Source organism: Sciurus carolinensis, chromosome 2, assembly GCF_902686445.1.
Source record: "Sciurus carolinensis chromosome 2, mSciCar1.2, whole genome shotgun sequence".
In the NCBI taxonomy this organism is placed as follows: Eukaryota; Metazoa; Chordata; class Mammalia; order Rodentia; family Sciuridae; genus Sciurus; species Sciurus carolinensis.
Genome location: NC_062214.1, coordinates 152336043 through 152360831, shown reverse-complemented (window position 1 = coordinate 152360831; position 24789 = coordinate 152336043). Strand labels below are relative to the sequence as shown.

At 37.8% G+C, this 24789-nt stretch overlaps 2 protein-coding genes across 4 annotated transcripts in view; one reads left to right on the top strand and one right to left on the bottom strand.

Annotated features, from left to right (window-relative positions):
• Window positions 1–24789, bottom strand: part of Frmd6 (FERM domain containing 6) — a 254837-nt gene that overhangs the window by 76099 nt on the left and 153949 nt on the right. For 2 of the 3 annotated variants that reach the window (XM_047540497.1, XM_047540499.1), the window contains exon 1: window positions 14870–14999. The exons of the other annotated variant lie outside the window; for it this stretch is intronic. The gene's annotated coding sequence lies outside the window, so the exon portion shown is untranslated. Of the gene's footprint in view, window positions 1–14869; window positions 15000–24789 lie in introns of those variants that run through there. 3 annotated transcript variants of the gene reach the window in all.
• Window positions 14027–15214, top strand: LOC124976600 (putative uncharacterized protein FRMD6-AS1). Its single transcript, XM_047539392.1, has one exon. It carries the CDS (start codon window positions 14027–14029, stop codon window positions 15212–15214), a length of 1188 nt encoding a protein of 395 aa, XP_047395348.1.

Sequence of the window (24789 nt, the reverse complement as noted above, 5' to 3'; positions counted from 1 at the left end):
ATGAAATTTATATTTTTCAATGCCAACATTAAACCTAAATACTCTTAAAGTTGTATTTTGCTTATGTCAGACTTGGAAGATAAACACATGGGTTTTCATAAATACATTGTTTAGTTTTTGTATGGCTCAAATTCCTCCCTGAGTTGCTGAAGGTTTAAATTCACAAAGCTATTTACAAGGTAACTTTGTGACTATCCTCAAGCAGAAAAATATACAAACATACACACAGGAATAAAATTAACTATATTATCTATAAACTTCTAAGAGATAAAATCTCTATATAAGATTTCAGTTATTTTCCTTTCCACTAGCCCTTTGATCCCAATATAGGATATATCATATGCAGAGGGTTTCTTTCCCTGTAATAATAGAGAACATAAATGGTTAGATATAGCAAAAACAGAAAAAAGAGAAGAGTTGAAGAACAGAAGTCAGAGGAAGCTGAAATTCATAGATCTCCAAGAGGGTCAAGGCAATAGCACAGAAGGTGGCTGGCACAGCAGTATGTTTTATTTAGAAACAATCCAAACCTATCTCCTGGCCCCCGCAATCTGAAAAGTAGACAATACGAAACTCTTATTTAAGAAAACATGACAGTCATTATCACCTAATTCCTAAGCTACAGAGCCAAGAATACCAACTCAAATGGACAAATTCCAGGCCAAGTTAAGATCACCTCCCTGTGAACAACTGGATCACCCCAAGAGTGACCAGCAGGCGGAAAAACTGCAGTCATGTTTAAATAAGAATTTCCAGTGGATTAAGCTTGTGCCTTGGTCAACCCCAGGAAAGCAGGGAAAACTTGTGCATACTGTATTTCATTAGGTTCACAGAAAACAGCACAAATAAGACGAGGCTGAGAATAAACCTCAAACCAAGGCATTTCAAAAGAGAGCTTGACTTCTTGCACTGAGAAATTTCTATTGTTGCATTCCACTGGCAATTAAAAGAGAAAAACTTTACTTAGGGTCTTTTGACTATTTAAGAAAATTTGCATTTTGCATAATCTTTTGAAATATTCAGCAACAAAACATGTATTTTTTTCAATGCCAACCTACTGGCAATGTTGTTATGTGAAGTTATATTTTACTCATATGCCAGATTTGAAAAAGAGGCCATGGGTTTTGATAAACATATTTCTTTTAGTTCTTCATTTTTCCCCATGGGTGAACAAGTGATACTTGATTTGCTGGTTTAAATCCAGATGACAGTTCCCTCACTTACATGGATCAGAAAGAATAAAGTTGTAATGCTGTTGGGCTTAACGTCAAGAGCCAGGAGTGTTCTAGGTGCTAAGAAAGAATTCAAGAGAGATAGAAACATAACTTCTGTCTGTCCTCAAGCAGCTCACTATCTACGTGTGCAGACGTGACTGACTCAATAACACGGTGTCATCCTACCAGAAAAATACAAACCTACAGGAGTCACCATGACAGCTTGTCTAGTAAGGACCTAAGCACTAGGAAAAGCAATTTGACCAGTACCCCAGCCCACCTAAGACCTCAAACAAAATTTCACAACCTTTTCAATTTCCTAGGCAATTTAAAATATATTTTAAGTTTCCTTGATAGAAACTAGACTATAGATTAAAATGTATTTAGATTTGTCTATAATACACTGGTTACAAATTTCCTGAAAACTTACTGGTCAGAAACACTGGCCTAGATAAAAAATACATAAGGCAGTTTTTAAAGGGTATTTTGTGTTATAAATTAGATAATTTCCATTAGTTTTTCCTTCTAAGTTTTATCCTACAATGGAAAGACATAAAAATTTATTTTTAATTTAACATATCTGTAAGAGTCAATAATTTAGTCAGTTACAAATCATTAGCTCAATGTCTTTGTTTTTTACAGATTTAAAATGAATGCAAGACTAGAAAATAAATATCTGAGGTTAAAAATATTTTATTTTAAAAAGAATTAAAATTTAAGTTCTAGATGACACTCGACATTTCTTAAAAACTGTTTCCTAATGATTTCCTTAAATATTGTTAATAGTACATTTGAAAATCTTGGGTTTATTTGAACTAAAACTTTCTTATATAATTATTTCTGAGTTTCTTTCTATAATTAAAGTAACATGAGTTCCCCAACAGATTTCAGAAATGGCACCATGGCAGCTGACCTTTGTTTCAGTGTGGCACTGAACTATGCAAAAAATTAACTTGACCACTATATTTAGATGGATTTAGTTAAGTATAGAATTCTATTTTCTTTGGAAAAAATATATAAAGCATTTCTGATGTTGTGATAAAATACATGCAACCACACAAAAACCCACTCTATTTTTTGGCTCACTCATGTTACCAATACACTACTGTTTTTTTAGTGATACTATAATATTTCAGTCTAAGATCAGAGTGATCAACTATTAATGTGTTTCCATAATTAGCTTAGAAACCTTAAATACAGGGACCATCCTTTAACAACATGTAGAGGAATATGTTTTTTTATTATTTATTTTGAAAGTCATGAGAAAAGTCCTTAATGAAACTATTTCAAAGGTATAAATATTTACCTTTGAAATAAATAGTATCATAAAAACAAAAATTGTTTTCCAAGTTAGCTAAGTCTTAAATTTCTAGCCAGTTTCCCTTTTTCCTTTATTTAGTTTTTAAAACAGAATTCAACTCAAGTATCATACAATAATTTCTAGAGCTATAAATTATTCTTTATCATTAATCAATGACTATGGTTAATAGCAATTTTTTCCTTTTTCCTGAACACTTGTATCCTTCAAAGAAAAAAAGCACACTTCTATTATTTTGTTACAGAAATTAGTTTCATTTTGAAGGTTAAGTTTTATATTCTGATTATTTTATCAACTGCCATGGAATAGACTGGAAAGCTACCTATTTCTCAATAATATTTAGCAAAATTAAACCATTAGGTACTCCATTATACAAAATCTATCTTTATAGGTTAAAAAAAAGCTTCAGGAGGATGTTTCATACTGGATGCATTATCTGCCAAATGAATGAAAAAAATGAGGCATTTAACAGTATTAGTCATTAGAAGCATATTGAAAATAAAATGACTCTAAAATGCAGATTCTAATAAACAACAAGCAGGAGAGAGGGAAGAATAGAAGTTCAGTGGATTAGACAGAGGAATGAAGGGAAGGGAGAGGAGATAGGAATAGGAAAGACAGTTGAATGAATCAGACATAACTTCCCTAGTTCATCTATGAATACACCACCAATGAAACTCCACAACATGTACAACCAGAAGAATAGGATCCCAATCAAAGTTATACTCTACGTATGTATAATATGTCAAATACACTCTACTTTCATGTATATCTAAAAAGAATTTCTTAAAAGAAAATAAAATGATAAGCAGTAAAGGCTCATTTACCTGGTAACTTTACTCATCTATGTAAAGGAATAGGTAATAAATGAAGTGTTTAGTGAATTAATACTGAAATAGATTATGTAAATGCTACTACAAAGAAATGGGCAGAGTAAATTAAGAAAGCATTATTTGAAGCAATAGATTCTACAAAACATTTTGGCACTTTCTAGTTCTTCTACAATGTCATTACAATCATAGACTACAATGCCCTATTAACTAAATCTAAACAATAGTTAACCTAGCAAAATCTAAAATAAATTTGCTAGGCACTAGTAAATTATATGGTCCTTGCCTTCAAGAACCTTACAGTACAACTGGGAAGCAGGAAAAAAATATGTATGTACATATATAAATGACTATACAGAGTGTTGCATGCTATGTTTCAAGGATGTGATACAGCAGTATGTAGCCCAGGTTCACCAGGAGAATCCAGAAGAGGAAATATGATATATACTAAGCATGCATGCATATCTCACATAATAGGGAGAACATTTTGACTAGAATTGAGGAACTTTGAGATGATAATGGAAAATAAGTAACTACAACACAAGCACAGCAAACTCACAGGTGTAGGCAACAATAGAATGTTAAAAGCCACTTGGTCTTAAAGTTAGGGGCAAGAGAATCTCTTCCAGGGACTGTGAGGATTGCAGAGGCCACCCCCTATAAAGGGGAAAGTTGTTATAGTGCTCCAACAGATCACTGCCAAGTCTTCCAATTCTTCAAAAGAAGGTATAAAATTCAATGTTTTGAAATGTCAAATTTCTTGGTTCTTAAACGTTGGCACATAAATGTTTTTAACACTGTATTGAGAGGAAAACATCTACAGCCAATCTTGCTGGTGGGACTCTCAGGCTTGCAACTCTTGTTTGGCATGAAGAATTCCAGGCTGAGAGATCTGTGTTTCATCCTGTGGTCACTGAGTTAAGGGACTAACATTAATTTTAAAATTTTCTTAGCTTTAAACCTCTGAACACTCCAGTATGTAACATGTAAAACACTCTGCACTGCCAAATTATTTCATATTAGCCTTGAGTACTTCTCAAGCCAATTACATTCATTTAACTGTAGAGTGACTTACAAGTTTCAGCTGGAAAAACATTCAAAATGATACTAATAAAATAATGTTGAGAGAGTAGTGCCTAAGAGAATGCTGACATTATGTGTCTATGCCACAATCCACTAGAAACACATATATAATTAGTAGAGCTCTATTTCTCAACACATGTGCCATAAGCCAACACAAATGAGAAGTTCTTGCCCTTTCTAATATTTTTCCATAATTAGCAACTTTCCAAAGGCTAATACTATACTTTCTTTTATTACCAAACAACATTCAAAATACATATAAGTTCTACTTATACCAATCATTGTAATCCTTTAACACTCCAAAAACAATACTTACACATCAAAAGTCTAAGTGTTAGTGTTTTAATAAGCTTAGAGAAAGCAAAGATAATTAGTATCAGAGACTTGTTGATTTGTTTTGGTAGTATTATGGAAAGTTAGCATTATAAGTCTAAGGTAATTCCCAGAAACTTCTTGGTGCATAATTATGACATAAAATACAGAACTATGAAGACTGCTTAATCACATACTTGGGAATAATATCCTTGATGAATGTCATCAATAAAGTAGAAAGGAAATAAGAAAGAAGAAACTTTTCTATTAATTTTCTCTGGCTCTTTGGAATTCCTAACCTGAGCTATCTACTCTATAAATGAAGGTCTCCAGGTTAGTGGGGCACTATGCTGTGCAACTTGGATACCTCAATCTATCACCACTGCTGAAAAAGAAATTAATTCAAAGCACATCTCACTTTTCATATAAAAGAATTAATAGGTTGAATTCAAGAACATGTCTTTCTTTAAAAACGTGTTAACACAAAGTGTATCTTTAAGATATAGTTTTTTCCTTTTTTTTTTCTTTTTCTTTTTATTCATTTCAGAGGGATGCTAAAGATGGAACTCCAGACCCTCACACATACTAGGCAAGCAGTCAGTCTACCACTGAGCTACACTGCAAATATAGGCAATAGTCCAAAGACTTTCTAAGAAGAATTTTTAATCTGCAGGGGAATTGTTTCTCTATTTCAAAATTAAGAAACCATAATTAGCAAGCTAGCATCTTATCAATAACAAGTAGGGGGAAACTCAGAGGCTCCTATTCCTATCACAGTCTGCTGAAAGCCCATATTGCCTCCAACATTCTCATTTCTGGAGTCCTACCCCATATCCTATCAGACATATGAAATGTACTCACATCCAAAGTTAAATATTTATAAGAAACCAAATTGCAAATAATTCTAATCTTTTAAAAGTTTTTCATTTCTTTTGAACACACTCCAATTAGGTCTTTGTCCTTATTCCTCCACCAACAACTGGAATTACCTCCAGGTTGCTAAATCCAACAAGCAACTTGAAGTCCTCACCCTACTGGACCTCTCAGCACCATGTGATATCACTGATCACTCTCTTCTCCTGGAGACCTTTTCTTGTCTTCAGAGTCATTCTTCTAATTTCCTTCCTATCCTTTTTATTGCTCCTCCTAAGTTCAACATCTAGACAAAGCATCTAGGTTTATCCTAGAACATCTTTATGACAGAAAAACATCTCATAGTCCATCCATCTTATGATATGGGTCAATGGAATTATCAATATAGTCTAATAATTAAACACTGTTATTCAAGGAATAGAGATACTTAATTGGATCCACTTATGTTGAAATATGTGCATAATTCCTTGGGCTTAAAATAGTCTCTTATATTATTTGTGGTATTTCTTCTCTTCTCTACAAATTGTAAGTATTTGATTTGCTCCAAGACCTAGTCCATGGGCCTCCTTTTTTGTCTACATATATTCCTCAAATTACCTCAACCAAATTCTGTTGGCAACTTCCCAACTTGTATCTTCAAACTGGGCCTCTTGACTAAATTCCAGATTCTATACCCAAAAACCTACCCTACTTCTCCACTTGGAAGTCAAACACAAGGTATTCAAAACAGGTCCCGGTTATTATCGTCCCCATTCCAGTTCCTGGCAACTCCATAATTATGTAAAATGCTTTGATGTTATCTTTATAGTCTGATCTCTCTCATGATCTTTCTCATACTCCTCAAAGAGTTGGTCAGGAAATTCTACTGGCTCTTCCTACAAATTCTTGGCCATCTCTCAACATCTCCTCTTCTACTACTGTTATCTTTCAAGTGGATTTTGGCAGCAGGTACTAGTTTGTATCCCTGTTTCTACCCTTGACCACCATTCCATTTTTCTGTACTCAATACAGTAGCCAGTGATTCTGATAAATGCAAATTACACCACCTCACTCTTCTGATTGAAACCCTCCAATGGCTCCCCATTTCACTCAGAGTAAAAGCCAAAGTCCTTAAAATGGTCCAGGCAGGTTCTACACTTGAAGTCTCCAAAGTTCTCTGATGTCATCTACTCCTATTCTCCTGGTTCTCTATGCAACACTGCTGTGGCCTTCTCACACCAGGCAGAGACCTCTGAAGGCCTTCACTAGTCCTTCTGCTGAACACTCTTTACCCAGGGATCTCTGGGTGACTCCTGTCCTCCTTCAAGTTATCTTCTCAGCGAGGTCTATGCTGACCACACTATAGAAAATCCTTGACTTAGGATGGTTCTATTATGGTTTTTCAACTTTATCATAGTATGAAATTAACATGCACTCAGTAGAAACTGTACTGTGAATTTTGAAATTTGATATTTCTCAGGATAGAGAATGGGCAGTATGATACTCTCTCATGGGTAATGAGTCATAGCTCCCAGTCAGCACTTGATCACCAGGACAAACAACTGATAATCTATAGTCTACTATGTTGCTAACCTATGATATTTACTAGGCTAGGTGTATTGAATGCATTTTCCACAAAAAATACTCTCAATATTATTGGGACAAAATCCCATCCTAAGCAGAGGAGAATCTGGAATCCAAATTGCAATGACCCTACCCCTCAGGCCACCTAATGTCCCTTAGCCTACCCCCCCCCCACCACAGGCATTACCTTCTAAAACACAATAAAAATTACTTTGTTTATTGTTTGTCTCAGAATATAAGATTCATGGAGGCAGAGATTTTCTTCTCTTTCATTCATTGACCTGTCTCTGGGGCCTAGGACACAGACTGACATATACTGAGCATGTTATAGTGAATGAATGAAAAAGTTAATTTACACATTTAATAATTTCAATTTCTTGGTTTTATTTCAGTGTTTGAGACTTTTTACAGACCCTGAACATTTCTAGAAAAGTCCCTGAAGATAGATCTCAGTCAGATTTTACCACCCTAAACAAACCCAGAACCCCAGGGAAGCTGGGGACATCTTATGCTTGGTCATCATTGACATCACTACTTAAAACCCAGGAGTCAATTTAACACTTACCTGGAAATATCTAAAACCCTTCCACACACATGAATTTTGTTCCCCAACCAGACATGAAATTCTTTGGCAGGCACTGCTGAAAGTATTCAGTATAGTCCTGAATACTTCAAAAAGACAAATCTATGTCTTGATGGACTTAGTGAACATTTTTAAAGTGTTAAGTTTACTAAGTTCAAGATTTTACACAAAAGGGTTGTCTGGGGAAGGTCCCCCTTTAATGAACAGATTAGAATGATACAACATGATTCATCTAGAGGATCCTGTCCTTTGGCTGAGCTTGTAATTATGCTATTTAGATGTGTGTCTTTCTAATGTGCTTAAGTTTCTTTTTCTTAAATGGTCCCTCTGAAACTTTCGCACTATTAACTTCCTTTGAATAAATGCCTTAAAATCTTAAACTCTGAGCCTCATAACAAAAAATCATAAAGGGTTTGACCCACATTATATAAACTGTGCCAATACTGGCAGGGAAGTGGGAGGAATAAACATCTGCCCCACACCTGTAGTTGCCTTTTTTTTTTTTTTTTTTTTTTTTAAGGACTCACTTGAAACTACAGGGCATGTGAGCCAAAGACAAGGGTCACCAATACTCTTTAAGTTTAGAAGTACTTTGCACAACATTAATCACCACAAAGAGAATTTAAATCTGTAGATCTGCTTGTTAGCATCTGCAAAAAACCAATTATCTAGCAGGCAGAAGCTAGGGGGACCAAGATGGTTGGGAATTAGGAAAAATAACTTGATCAATTAGTGATGGGGGGACAGGCCAGCTGTTCCTTATGCAGCAGTATAATGATTTCCAACATATGTAACTGAGATATACTAGATTTTGTCCCCTGATTAATGCCATAAATATATGTATATAGTATCTATAATAAAAATCCCATGAATTTCCAGTAAACAAAGGCTCAGAGAATTCTAAAAATACATAAATCTTTCTATACATAATTTCTTTTTGTCCTATGCAATAAGAGTCAACATTAATTGACTGTGCTATATGGCAAAGACCAGGCCAGTTGTTTTATGTGTACCATTTCATTTAATAATCAAAACAACTCTGTGGAATAGTTACTATTATTACCCGTGGTTTTACAGATGAAGAAAGAGGTTCAGAGAGTTGAAGTAACTTTCCCAAAGTTACATAATAATGGAGAATAACAGAGCTGGATTTGGAACCCAGAAGACTGATCTCAAAGATCTCATTCTTAACATTTTACTTTCCTGCCTCTCTTCTATGTTCGAAATGCAATACACCTTTCTATAGTAACTCACTGAATAACTTGTCTGAGTGGATCTATGATCAGCACATTTAAAAATAACATTACACATGCTAAATTCTGCTGTCATAAGCAGTATCTCATCCAAGCACGATATATTTACAAATCTGCAAACCTTATACAATTTTACCCTTTTTACACCTTTTTAATGCGCCTAAGCTAAAATGCTGAGCCTTTTCTTGAACCATGAGATGTCTTTTATACTTTGGGGAAAAATGACATAAAATAATCTGTACAAATAGTACAATAGTACAATAGTCCTTTGCAAGCACTTTGTTTTCTCTATTAGATCTCTCAGTGAAATCATAATCCTATGTTTTACGGTAAGTGCTTTCTGGGGACTACCATAGACTTCAGCATCAGAATATCACTGCTATTTTTGGTAAAGACTGGATGTTTCCATGGGTATTTAAGATAACTTGACTGTGGGGGGGAGGGTGTAGAGTAAGCAAAGAACTTTGTAGAGGAGAGACGACGCATAAACACAGGAGGAATGCAAAAAATGAATCTTCTTTGCAGCTTTTTTTAAAGAATGAACTATTCTGAAAAAAAAAAATTCTGAAGTTATTTTGTTAATTTGAAGACTGTACTCTCCTTCCAACCTAAAGTGTTAACCTTACGAGCCATCAAAAGGTCCAAACTACCCAAATGTTCATCAGCAGAATGGATAAATAAACTGGGTATATTCATACACAGAAATAAAAAGGAACTGTTGCTACCTTTATCAATTTAGACAAATTACACGACAATATGTTGAGCTAAAGAAAACATCAAAAAAACAACATCTTATGTTTGATTGCATTTAAATTCAGTCCAAGAACAGATTAACCTACAACATTAGCAGTCAGAATAGTGGTTAATCTTGGGATAAGGACTATGACTATACAGCAAGTTTTTTTGTTCCTTGACTTGGATGCTAGCTACCCAAATATGATCACTTTGTGCTGTATGCTTCTTATTTCTGGATTTTCCTGGTTGTATGTAATACTTCAAGAAGAATTTCTAAGAAATAAAGCAAGGAACTCCCCTGCCAAAAAAAGAAGCAGCAGCAGCCATCTACTGAAATGCTACACCACAAGTGCTGCTACCTGTGGGGAGAAAATTCATTACATATCATTTAATGTGATCAGAAAGAGAACCACCTAGGAAGCTCAGTGTACATTTCAATGCATTTCCTAAAATCTTCTTTCAGAATTCATTCTTACAATGAATTCTTCTCTCACATAAAACTATGGCTATCAACTAACAAGGTATTGCTTTATATAAAGTAAAAAAAAAAAAAGTTGGAAAACATCTGAAAATACCCCAGGATGATCCCTTTGGAATACTAAGGATCTAAAAGTATTCCAACTATCACCACATTAATGCAAAACCTCAGTAATGACCCAATCTCTACCAAGTTTCCTGCTATAGAGATTGAACTCTGCTGGCAAGGCCACACAGGTGGGGAAAGACATTCAAGAAAATGCTACAGAATTCCAAAGAAGGTCCAGAAAAAACAGAGTCTTCTCCTTGGGACTATAGTGGATTCATCTGGGAATTTGTTTAGCAGACTTTTATCTTGATGAAGTAATACAACCAACTGTCAGATCAATGAATTCTTTCCCATTCTCAACATTCTGTAATCCCTCTTTGATCAATATGGTATATTGCAAGATTGCACAATGTGATGCATATAAAAAGTGATAGTATACAAACTTGCATCAGAAGTAATTATACTACTAAATCACATAAGATAATGAGAAACACAGATTGCTCATTTTTACTCAAAACTTCAGCTTCAATAACTTCAGTTCTGACTGCTGTAGAGCTCCTCTGGTCCCACAACATAGGAGGAAGGCATTAGCAGCTTCCCCAAATGCTGAGGGACTAATTAAATATTTGCATTATTTTGCCACTAGCGCTTAGACAAAATGTGTTCCCATCTTTGAAACAGGAACCGACTTTTGGTGGAGGTAGGGGACAGTTGTAAGCACCCAGTCTCTGCACATCAAACTAGTGATTCAACACTGAGGCAGGTAAGGTTTCCAAGGCAAATATCAACCAGCGGCTCTATTCCATGCTCACAGACAGCTCAATTCCAATCATTTAATTCTTTTTCCTCAACTAAAAATCTCAATCTTTAATTTCCACTTCCAAATTAAAAGGTGTCCCTACCTCAGCCTTATTTTAAATACTTATCCTAAGTTTAAATTTTTCTTGCAACCCAATGCCCAGTATTCTACTTCCTTCTTCCTCTCAAATTATCCCTTTAACTCGTTTCTACTTATTTTTATAGCCCCCAAAGCCTCTTCCCCAGGATAAGGTACAATTCAAAAAGCCCTCTCAACTACCCCCAACATCAAAGTTTAACCACAGAGGGCAACAATACCATTTTCCTTGCTAGGACCTAGGGAAGATACACTTTTAACTAAAATTTCACTATCATAAATTCCTTCCCTAAATTTTTCCTATTCCTCCTTCTGTTTTACACACAATCACAATGTAGCAAACTCTTAAAATGTGTAATTATATATAGAATTATACAAAGATTTCCTAAAAATATATAATTTTAAGTATGCCACAAACACCCTAAAACTCCAGTGTTAGGATACAGATTAAAAAATACACTGAAGCTTTCTTATTGTGTTTGTTGTTCATTGTTAGGGGTAGAAAGGCAATAGATAGAGGGTTGAGGATCTTCATACAAGAACCAATTGCTGAACCTGAAACCACAAACTGTATTGCAGCAGAATTCCATTGAGGACTATACACTCCTAAAAGTTGTTTTTTTGTTGTTTGTTTGTTTGTTTTTTTGTTTTTCCTGGAGAAGGAATAAGTTGAAATTGCATAAATGAAAAACAAAGTCTCTATTTTGTCCATAAGGATACACTATACTAAATAACTCATTTTCCTATCTAAGAAACAGGCTTCATGTACCAAACTAGAGCATGCATGAGGTATGCATTAATGAATAATAAGAAAAAAATTCATCCCTGCTTTCTACCTTTTAAAGACTTAAAACCATGTTAAAATGGCTTTAGAAAATGCCCATGAAATTTGGTTCTCAATTCTGAAAACTACCTAAGGGATAATTTGTGAATGCCATCTGGGATCCAGGCAGCCTCATCAACAAAAAGAAAACTTGTTGAGATCATCCAAACCTAAAATTCACATACATTTTTACATCTGGACTGAATTAATCTTTTCTTGGTACTGGCTTTCATGTAATAAAATAATTGTTTGCAGGTTTAAAAAAAAAAACTCAACTTTAGAAATCAAAATGTGCAATATCCAACTCGAAAACTACAAAGAATTCCTTTATCAAAAAATTTGTGAGACAGGATTCATTTGCACTAAACTCTAAAACTGACAGCTCAGTCAAAAACAGTTCTGTTTCAAACTTTCATTCCAAGTATCTGCCACAAAAGGCTACACAGTCTATTATGTCATAAGTTCTGAAAGCCAAAAGCTTTATAAGCATAGTTAAAGGTGGAAACAAGATCCAGAAACTAGAAAAAGCTCTACAACACCCCTAATTCAGCTAGCCCAGTTTAATGATAGTTTTTAAGGAACTTGCAGCTAAAAACTGTTACCTGGCACACTGGCATTTGCTTTCAAAAGCAGTGTCTTTATCCTAGCCCATGTTTTTTTCAGGCATTTTCCCGTAGAGTCAGGGGAATCTTAAATCTGCAAGTTCAAATTGGGAACTTACTACCCCTGTTACTCACCAAAAGGAGGGACTGGAAACAGAGAAAGATTTCCCGTCCCTTAAAATGTTTTGAGCACTGCAAGAACTGCTGATTACTGTGGCCCATCAATGTCAGATCTCAGGGATTCTTATAAGCAATTCAAAGGGGGGTGAGAAGGGGATTAGTTCATATTACAGTCAGTCTGCTTTCTGAAGAAGATATCCTGCAGATAACCTGATATGTGATATCCCCTCAGGGACCCTTTATATCTAATAATCCTACCAAAGGTCCATTTTAATATGAAATATGAATCCAATATGTTTACAAACATACTGAAAAGGCATTCAAATGTCAGTTGTTTCATACCGTATTTTCCTTTTTTAACATAAACCTTTTCTTTCCCAATACCACACCCAAGGAAAATGATTAGTTGCCACAAGTTTTATACTACAAAGGACAACAGCAAAGGCATCTGTTTTCCTGCCTTTTTCTAGTCTTCTCCCCTCCCCCACTCTCCATCCTGCTGGCCATTTGTAGGTCTTGGTTGTTAAAAACTACTTAACTCTACAGTAGTCTTATAATGCTCTAGATGCTGAAAAACTTGTCCTTTAACATTGCTTGGCTTAAATTTATGCACTGCTCTTAAGAAGGAAACCCCAAAGCCTTTTTAATGATAGATGTATTACGGAAAAATTTCCCCTCAAAGTTCTGATGCTGTGAAATATCAACTCCCTGAAATCACAGAAAGGAAATGACTTACATTCTTGGAAAATGAAGCCACCAGCAGCTTTCTCCAACAGCATTTTCTAATCCCCAAACTACACCCTGTGGCAACTGGGAGTATTTCGTGCAAAAAGTACGTTTAAATAGATGCTTATAAAACCAATAAACAAATATCACCGGGTCCTTGAGAAGGGAGGAATCAAACATGGAAAATAAAGCAAGAGATACTTTTCCTCTACATTTAGAAGTGCTAGAGCACAGGCTTAAAGTCAAAAGCAACCTGAGAATGGCTGAAGTTTTTCTTCCCCACTGTGGGTAATGCACAGCTCCTGAGGGAAATATTGGCAAAATAGACTCTTTGCTAAAATAAAATAAAAACAAAACCGCAAAACGGTAAAAGGGAGTCAACGAGCTAATATTTCTCTGGACACTAGCCACACAACTGTACGGCCCTCAAATTTTACCAGCTTTCATTTCAACTTTAAAATATGCTTGTTTTGACAGCTTTCCATCTATTCATACCTTTTAGAAAATGTCCCACCATTAGGCTACACCATCCCGGGACTAGAGGTGTTGTTTTAATCCTGTGGACCTCCCATGGGTGGCCCCAGCTGTTCATACCTGACAGTGCCCGGCCGGCCACCCTGGAAGATAGGCTGGTGGTCTCCTTTGCCTTACGCCCGGTCTGCGGGCCGCAAACTCCTCCAGAAACCCAAATTCTGCAGGCCGTACCCCCCAAATCGTGTATTCCCGAGATCCCTTTCAGGCGCCCACGAGCTCCAGACCAGACTTCGGCTCCTCCAACTAGGCACTTTCAGGGTCAACCGAGCAGAAGCTGCGCTCCGGTCCTTTCCCGAAGACGGTCTGCCCGGCCACCAAGCACACACAACAGGCGGCACCGCACAGCCCCCAGGAATGCGGGCTCAGATGCTGGTACCAGCGCCCAGTCACAGAGACTGGAAGCGACAGGCAGGAGACCCAGAACAGGGCGCTGGAGACCACCACGGAGCCCCGCAACCTCGGGAACCCAGCGATCCGGGGGACGGGGCACGGCGCACAGAACACAGGAGCGCAGCCCGCAGTCGGGACCGGCCTCCCGCCCTCGCCGCAGAGGCGGCCCGGGAGCTCCGCGCCTCCCCCGCTGCCGGGCTCTGCTGCCCTGGGGCCCCGTCCTCCCGCCTTGGCGTGGGCGAGCTCCGACTCGCCGAGGCGACCTGCTCGCCCGGTGCCCGACGCCTAGACCCGAGGGAGCGAGAAGAAAGACTTGAAGAGGGGGACACTGCCTTCGCCCGGACTGGCGACTTCAAGAAACCCTCCCGAAACCCGTCCAGCTGCGGCAGCCACTGTCCGGCCGACAGGGGGCACAGCGGGCGGTCGGAACGCGGTGCCCAGGCGAGGGAGTGGGTTAGGAGGCCCCAGGCGCTGGGTTCCTACTCTTACCTCGAGAAACTCCCGAGCACCAGGCGTCGGACTCTTCAGCTCTCGGTTTCTTCCTGCCGGCGCCGAGCCTGTCCGCTCCACTCAGCCCCTTGGCTCTGGCTGCTTGACGAGCGCACCGCGCCCGCCCCGCCCCGCCTCACCTCGCCCCGCCCCGCCTCGCCTCGCCTCCCGGTCCGCCCCCGAGGCTCCGCCCCTGGTCCGCCCCGAGGCTCCGCCCCCAGCCCGCCCGAGGTGGTGGCAGAGGCCGCGGAGCCGCGGGAGCCGCACGTGGAGTGTCCTGCCCGCCCCGCCTCGGACCCAACCAAGCGTTCCCGGGAGGGGCACCACGAGCCCCGAGCGGGATAAAACCGAGGGAACGGGCCCTCACAGGCCCTGGGGAGCGAAAAGAGCCTCAGGTGGACGCCGTGGTGTGGACCATGCCGATGTAAGCTTTTCCCGGTGCGAGGGAGACCGAGGCGCGAGGGAACACTGTCGGAACTCCCCCTTCTGGCCAAATGGCCCTCTCCGCCGCTTGGTCCCCCCGCTCCCCCGGGACGCTCCCTCCCAATCAGAGTCGGCTGGCGGGGGGCGGCTGTTTGGCCTGAGCATCATCTTACTAATTCAGAACAAACGGAGGGGAGGCCACTCGGAAAGGAGGCGGTCCCTACCGGAGGAGGCTTCGTGATTCCTCGATTCCCTTCAACCCTCTAGTCCCGCACCCATCTGCCCATCCACCTCTCGGGACGCCGCGCCTTCAGGTTTTATACTGATGGATGGATGGGGCGCAGCCGAGGAAGCCGGGCCTCCCCCGCTCTCTCTGCTTCACCTGATTTCCAGGTAGACACAGCCTCTGCTGTGTTTTGGGAGCATGTGACCCCTAGAATTTATTCTTGTCCCTCCTGTTGGTGGCCGACTGGGCGGCTAGTGATAGGAACAGTGGAAGATGCTTTTATAGCACTAAGAATGGAGCCAGAACTTGGGGATTTCTTTGTCACCTTTAGTTGTTAGGTCTAGGGAAGGAGCTAGTTTCTGGGGACATGGTAAGAGACCCAAGCCCCTCCTGACCCGCAGAAACTCCAGTCACTTCGCCCAAATCCTAGGTCTTCCCTTGACTTTGCTTACCCTGTGACCCCTGACCTGGGGTGGCAGAAACATCTTCACTAAAAGAGTGATTCATAGGGTTCTACGTGTCTGATTTTGACAAGGAAGCAGAGGAGAACCTGAGAAAGGACACTAGCCAACATCTGATTGCTGACCAACAAAAGCAACTTTAAAATTGCCCTCTTCTTTTGATCCAAACATAAACGTGTAAAGCTAGTTATTGGTTCGAAGTGTGCCTGTCCCATGTGCCTTGTTTGCACAGAAAAAGAAATTTAATTTTGTGTTCTTTACAACTGAAACTTACTTGGACTAGTTGTCTTATTCACAGCTCTGAGACTCTTGACACTAAAACTGCATATTAGGAGCTGTGATCTTTTTGTGTTTTCACAATTGATATCTTCGGAGCTCATTTCTTATGAAGTTGGACAGTTTCTAGGGATGTTGTAATTATGATGTAAACTCACAACTTAATGAAAAAGAGAATAAGGAGTATGTTTTCTATCATTACCTTTTTAAATTAGTTGTACTTAATTGATATACTAAAATAAAATTTTGGTTAACAGTGGTAGATCACAATATAGGCACTAAAAAGTGGAAGTTTAGACTTTTTCGATTTTATTTTTTAAATGCACTCAGAATAACTGCATATTGAATACTACTTGGTAAATTCTTTAATTTGATGTCTAATGAGATAATTCAGCATTTCATGTATATGATAAATGAGGTGAATGAGAAATATATTGCTCTCTTGGAGAACAGTTTGTAAATGTAATTTATTTTCAAGCTCCATGCATGGAAATCTAGTAGATAAAAAACAACATATTGTTAGATTGTGAAACATTGCTGCTAATATGAAATAATTAGGCAACCCAAAGAGCAAAATATTTTAAACAGCTTTTTGAAAAACATGTGTTTAAGATTGTGTTTATTGTCTAGGATTAGGTTGTAAAAGAATTTACTACGTGAATATTTTTTGAATTGTAATGATCATTTTAACGGTGTGCATACCACAATAAGTATAGACTCTTACATAAGACATTTTGTAAACCATGTACTTTAAACTTTTAAAATCAGGCCATGCATGGTGGTGCAGTCTTGTAATCCCAGCAATTCCAGAGGCTAAGGCAAAAGGATTGCAAGTTGGAGGCCAGCCTGGGAAATTTAGCAAGAGCATGTTTCCAAATAAGTGGATTGAGGAACATAGCTCAATGGTAGAGCATCCCTGGGTTCAATCTCCAGTTAAATAAATAAATAAATACATACTTTTCAAATCAGTTTCATAAACCTGTGCAACATTAAAAATTTTTTGAAAGCATTGATCTGAAAACAATACACTGTCCACTAATGATAGAAAAGAGCAGAGAAAGGATGGGTGGTTTTAGTTATTTATCACGGGAAGTGTTCTTTTGTGCTTATTACAAGAATGAATTCAATTTTGTGGATAATAATTATATTATTTTTAATATGGGGAGATAAATTTTTGGGGGGAGGTGGGAGTAACCAGGGATTTAACTCAGGGTCACTCAACCACTGAGCCACATTCCCAGCCCTATTTTGTATTTTATTCAGAGACAGGGTCTCACTAAGTTGCTTAGCACCTCACTTTTGCTGAGGCTGGCTTTGAACTCTAGATCCTCCTGCCTCAGCCTCCCGAGCCACTGGGATTACAGGTGTGCACCACCACGCCCAGCAGGAGATAGTTTTATTTTCACTGGTACAGTGAAATGTTTCCTAAATATAGAACATTGCCCACCAGTGAAATGTCATCCTGAATATCTTAAATTATTACTTGTTTCAAAAAATGTATTTAAAAACAACATAACTTGATTATCCAGGGACAAAGTTTGGTTTTATGTAGCATGTAGAAATTTACAGGAGACGCACTTAATATCAACCCAACTCTGTATTTTTACTTTTGTTTTTCTTAGGAAAAAGTTATTCATCCCATGGGTGTATTGAGTTTACCTATACCTATACATGAGGCACAGTGCTAGACCATGGGATTCAAAAATAAAAATACTCTGGAATCTTATAGCAGATTGGGGAAATAAGCATGCAAGTATATAAAGTATCCTCAATGCTTGCTCTGGTAGAGATATACAAGAGGAAGAGCAGAAAGCCTAGAACCTTCAGGGACAACATCAGACATCTCCTGAGATGGGAAAGGAACAGAAGTTTGCTTGAAAACAGGTCCGTTGAGGCACTAGTTCTTAAGCTTGTCAGCATATTGGAATCACATGGGAATATTCAAAAACTATGAATGCATGTGTTCCAGGCATACCATTTAATTTTTCCAGAATATGATGTGAGCTTTGGATTGTTTTAAATATCCCCAGGTTATTTTAAGTGAGAGAGGTAAAAGTCACAGAAGTAGTAAGCACAGAGGCATGCTTTTAATGCACAGTGACCTTTTAACCTACTTTTGTAATTAAAAAAACTTAAAACTTTGGTGGGTAATATTTAAACTTTTTGGTGTAAGGGACATAATTATATAGAAAATGAAGAGATAGGAACTGCTATAATTTACATTTCTTTACAAGTACTTTCTACACACCAGAATAATATATTGACAATTTAGTTCAGACTATTAGGAGAAAAAAATTATTTTCATCTCATATAATTCAAGGTTTTTTGGATTCAATATTTTAATGCTGAAATATAAGTTCTAATTGAAGAAGTCAGTAATTTGACATACTGGTTTTTAAAAAATACTTTTCCAAAATTAAATACTACTCATCATTCTGGCTGAAGGTCATAATAAAGAAATTAGGTTCATTTTTCTTTTTTTGTAATTACAGAGATTCATTTTGAAAACAAAATTAAATGTACTTCAAGCAAAATTAAGTCCTTTTCTAAGGTTTTAAAGTTCCTGTAACTGATAAAAGACAAAATAATTGCATATAAACACTTAGTGTAGTGCTATAGTTCTGGTTTTCATTGCCTAACATTTAAAAATGCCGTCCTTACTATTCTCAGCTGAAACTTTACTGTGTTCTGTAAAGTAAAAACAGCAAAAGAGGCTTTAGTGCTCAAATCAGGAAAATTGATTAACATCATTTAATCCAATATCTAATTATCATATACCAGGAGCACCTAACCCAGAATACAAATACAGGTGGTACGAAACTATGGTCCCTAACTAATGATGGTTTAGATATGGATTTTTTTAAACTATATGATGGTACAAAAGTGGTACACATTCAGTAGAAAGCACACTTTAAATTTTATCTTTTCCTGGTTTAGTGATTATGCAGTGAATACTGTCTTGTGAAATTAAGACACACATAGGTAAACAACTGACACTACAGTGTAGTAGATTCAATCAATTACATGAGATATTCAACACTTTATTATAGGCTTCATGTTAGATTATTTTGCCTAACTATAGGCTAAGATAAGTGAGAACATTTGAGGTAGGCTAGGCTAAGCTCTGATTTTTAGTAAGTTAGGTGCATTAAATGGATTTTCAGCTTACAATATTTTCATGTTACAAAGGTTTTATGGATCCTTTCCCCATGAAGTGCCTTTGTCATTGTTTTGCAGTGGTAGAACAGCATAGGGATTAATAATATATAGCAAGATAACTCAAGATGATTTATCTTTCCCCGGTTTAGAGATAGTTGAAAAAATTAAATTCATTGAACTCTGCTCCCTTGCTCATCAACTTTTGAGAAAATATTTAAAAGAAGGATAAGTTGATTATTCAGGAACAAAGTTTGGTTTGATATCACATATTGAAAGTATACAGGAGACACAGCTGAGGAGCTATGTTGTTTTCATTCTATTATGTTTCAGTTTGACCATTAACATCCCTTTCCAATTCATGGAGGACTTAAATACTTGAATACTCCAGATGTAAGGAAAAAAGTGTGATAAGACTGGGAGGACCAGGCCCAGCCCTTGGTTCTTGTGAAAGTGTTGGTTATACGGTAGGATAACCCAGCATAGAGAATTATACTAGTGGCTTAGAGTTGAAAGGCATAGCAGCAGAGGCAGGACTAGCTGAAGGGAGATGCTGCTAACTGAAACAGAGTTAAGGAATTTAATTCAAAAGTAGGACTGCTGCTTCAGACATGAGGGTTAAGACGGAGGGCAAGCAGAAGGACTCTAGAATAGAAAAATGTCTAGTAGAAGTGTGAGGAAAAGGGTAGATTCCCTAAGTACATTTTATACTTAAAATGTACTGATGTATCACTTGTGTGTTTATATGATGGGTCTTCAAGGCTCCAGGATATTTTTTACTCTGGTTTCTTGATTACTCTCTGAGAAGCTGAAAGAAAACATACCTACTTCACAGTTGGGAGGCAACTCCCTGTACTCCCACTGGAGAGATAGATGTGAGACAGAAGGAAGCAGGAATCTCGGTACACCCTGGTCACTTTGCATTATGCCTGAGGCATGCTCTGTGTTTATCTGAGATAATATTTTAGGAGGAGTTACTTTCAAACACAAATGATAACATTATGGATGTCATAGGCCCCTGAAATGTTCTTTGGTATTTTATGACATTTTATCAATTTGTGCCCAAGACCTATTGAGCAAGAACAGTGAAAGATGGAACATCCATCTTTCAAAAGTGCATTTCCAGCCTGGCCAGGAAGAGGGCTTATGAAATCTAACCATTCTGTTTTAACTTAGTTACATTAGGAGATTGTAAGCATAACAAATATGCCCTTAAATTTTTTTCATTACTTACAAATGAATGATGAATAAAAGTACAGATAGATACCCTTGGTTCTGGAATTTCACAGGAATTTCACTAGCACTAAAGGACTCTGTTATCTACTTCCAAGAAACATCCTTTCAGTTGAGATTTTGGTTATAAAACAAGGTATATAAAATAAAGACTCTTATCTCTGCTAGTTATACTAGCTGGTTGGATGAAAGCAAGACAGTATTTTCAGACGCCTAAATTAGATTCCTATTTTCCTCTCACCTGTAAGAAACAAAATCTTCCCTCAGTTTTCATTGGCTTGGCTATAAACCCAGATGTGTGTGAGAGAGGGAGAAGGAGGAAAAGAAAAAAAGAGATAGTCTTCTACAGGCAAGGCGGTGGTTAGATTTTTCTTTTTCAAGATTAGCTTAATCAATCATTCTCTTAGCCTAGACTGATTTCTTATATTCCAGTTCTTAAAGGAAAGAATACTGATAATTAGACCATGGAGTTTGAATTAGAAACCATGGGTTGGGAGACTATTCTCAAAATACCTCATATCTAGACGTTTAGATTCGATAGGCATAGAGAGAAAAAAGTTCTGGACAATAGCACTCTAAACTAGATCTAGCTTTGAAAGGAAGACTCTTGTGATGGTAGATACTCCTTAAACTTGCTCCCTTTTTAAAACTTTTTATATATTTGTGATTCGTATATAATTAAACTAAATAATTTTGAGCAGAAAAACAATCAGCAAATTAGCAGTTTTCTGCTGATAATCTATATTAGATAATAATTTTTGTCACTTGTGTCCCAGTTTCTTAAAGAATAATGGAGATATGTACCTAATCTATGGTAATTTTATGTATAATACAGGCTTAATATACAAATGTGATAAAGTATTATCACATGCACTTAATTTTTATGGTACTTTACTCTCTGAAATTTTTTATGAATGTGTTCACTAATTTATCAATTGTCTATTTTTTTAGCAGTTAAGCTTCATATGACCACAAGGCTAATCTCTATGTTCTGTGACCCTAGCATCTAGAATAGTGTCTGGCACATATTTTTAAATGTGAATCCCATAAGTTATGTGTAGGGAGGGAGGAAGAGTGTGTGTATGTGTGCATTTGTGTGTTGAGGGTGAGGTGGAGAGAAGAGAGGCAGACATACTGAGAGGAGAACAAGTGAATTAACATTTTATGAAGTGCTTCTTGCAGATATCCCAGGGACTGATGAGAAAGGATCTATCTCTTGAGAAGACTTTTGGCTGATTTGATTGGGACACCTTATATAAGTCAGTTCACTTAATGTTTATTTTTTTCAAGTGAATATAATAGTAAATATTCTATATCAATCCCTACTCCTTATGGTGGATTTTGTTTTCACACTTACTTCAGCTTTTTAACTTTTCACCCTACAACCTTTCCATATACTAAGAAGTTCATTGAAGTGATTTTTCTGGAGTGGTTACTAAATTACAGAATTCCTTGCCAACAAGTAATTTTGATGAGATAACCTTGGGAACAGAGTGAATTGAGTTCCACGAGGGGAAATGAGTGGCCTTGCTTCTACTGCTCACTGTGGAAATTTGACTGGACTTCATGTCAGCAGGAGTGGCTGCACCTCTGAACCCTTCCTGGAAGCTGCTCTGTTCACCACATCCTGCCCTTCCACCTCTTTCCCCAGACTTTCAGTCCTTCTGTCCCCAAGCTCCTCACCTCTCACAGTTCTTTCAGTTTATTAGCTATTTTTGCTTCTTTCCTTTTTAGTTTAATCCCTGGGGTAGTCTTGTGTCCCAGTACCCTTGACCTTCTAATACAACTTTCTTAACAATATCAAAAATCAGGTCAACTCAATCATCCCTTTCCTTGTAGTTTGCTTTAAAGTCACGAAGGAAGCCTAAAGAAAAAATAAATGAGCCGATTAGTCAGACACAGCACCAAGACCACAGTCCATTAGTTGCCATAGATGCTTCATCACCTTTTCATTCATCCCTACTTGCCTTGCTTTCTTGTTTCAATGACTGTTCAGCTGCCTATGGCTGTCTGCAAGTCCCTTATCCCACTCTGAAATCCAGCAACTCTCAACCATCACCCAGTTCTTACTCTACTGGTCACTCATCTAAGATTTGTAAGTGTGACTTTATTGAATCCTCACAACAGCTTTTTGAGGGAGATACCCCTGCTGTCCCTGGCTTACAGATGTCCAGTGTCTTACAGAAAATACATAGTGGTGTCTGGGTTTGAAGCCAAGAAATCCTACACTAACTTCATACTCTGACCAAAGTGTCATACTTCCAGTACAGAATTTATCATGTGTTTCCTCACTGGGCTTTACTCCTTTCCACCTCCAGACCTCTCTATCTTTCTCTCCTGACTCCTCAGTCTCTTCCTCCTCAAACTCTGTGCCCTAAGAACCTCTAGCTCTTCCAAGGTCTTCTCCATCATTCATTTGATTCATTTAGCAGATACTTGTTGAGTACCATTTTGTACTAGGTTTTAGGGACACAGAAGTAAGTGAAAACTAGTCTCCTATCCTGGAGCTTTACATTCAAATTATTTCTCTTAAATACTCAACATCTCACCACCTAGACCCTCTTCACCTATGGAGATGCTAAAGTCTCTTAATTTCATACTATGCCTAGCACCTCACCTGACAAGGCAGTGGATACATGTTTGACAAATGGATGGAATAATTCCAGGTGATGCAATCAAGGTTTGGAAGTTTCTTCTTTATTTATGGCCTTTAAATTAAAAATTGCTTATTTTTGGTGTCCAAAAACCTCTAGCACTTACTATTTCCTTTCTGAGCAGAATAAAGAAGGGTCTGAGAACCAGCCCTTTTCCATTATGCACTGACTAGTTAAGCTTTAAGTGAAATGTATTCCCACCAAAGTTACCTCAAACTGGCAACTGTAGTTTAAGTTTTTAATCTATGGTTGTGGAAAGAAAAGTATGTGACCTTATTAAAGGAATTGCAGCATCTGAAGACAGGATATTTGAAAGGCAAAGGAATCTTCAATCCATACTTTGCCACTTCTGGTGCTCCTCAAGCAGAAAATGAAGAGGTATTTTTGGTTGTCATGACTTAATGGGGAGGGGAGGAGAAGGGAAATATTCCTGGCACCTAGCAAGTAGAGGCTGGGATACTGCTAAACATCCTGTAGGGCATGGGACAATCCCACAATGGAGGATTATTGCCTCTGCTTGAGAACCACTGATCTAAAAGGCAAACTTAACTGAACATTTAGGTGCCCTGTGAGTTAGGTGGGCAGTGGATTCCATCTGGGATGCTGGCTGAACCTGCCAAGGACCTGCTGCAAAGCAGCTGGAGGTGAAGGATCATGTCTTTGGGACCTACAGAGTAAGGCATCTGGACTTGGTGTCTACCTCTACCCTTCCTCTAACTACTTGGATCTTTCCTCAGCCCTGTGACAGTCAATACACATTTTATGTCTTCCTGTACAGCCTTCTTTTTTAGTATGGGGTCATTTTAAGGGTACCATTTAAGAACTGGTGACAGGACTGATAATCTTGAATTAAAATAACAGCAACAAACTCCAAATGATTTTGATACCCATTCGTGACCACATGAACAAGTCACCCTATTGCTAAAGCAAGTTTTAAAGGAAAAGGTCAGATTTTTGAAATGTTTAGTTTGCAGCTCCAAATGCTTTAGGTACTGTATCACCCTCTTCCAATGAATGCAAACATGTGAGGAGGGGGAATGTGTTAAGATGTGATTAGTAATCTTTTTATCACAGTTAGGAGATTGACGTCAGAACATCTAATTGAAATTGGGGAAAGGTTGTCTATTTTTAATTTCCTGTGATGTAAATGGAATAACTAAAGCTGGTTATTAATTTGGTCAATAAGAAGCCATTCAACTAAAGATGAAGTTTGTGAATAACATAATTACATCTAGTCACCAGAAACTGCCACATCAAACTAATTGTGTATGAATGAAGCATAGTCTTAATTAACATTTCCATAAATATGCTAAAGGGCAGAGCTGAGAAAATGGAATATAAACTGAACAGGATTTATAAGCATCCCAGTTTCCCATTTCATAACTTTGTTCTTTTGATGCTGTCTAATGAACATCTAAATATTTCATATATATGTGTGCATGTACAAACATAATACAATATGTGTATATTTAGATATATAGAGAGATATAT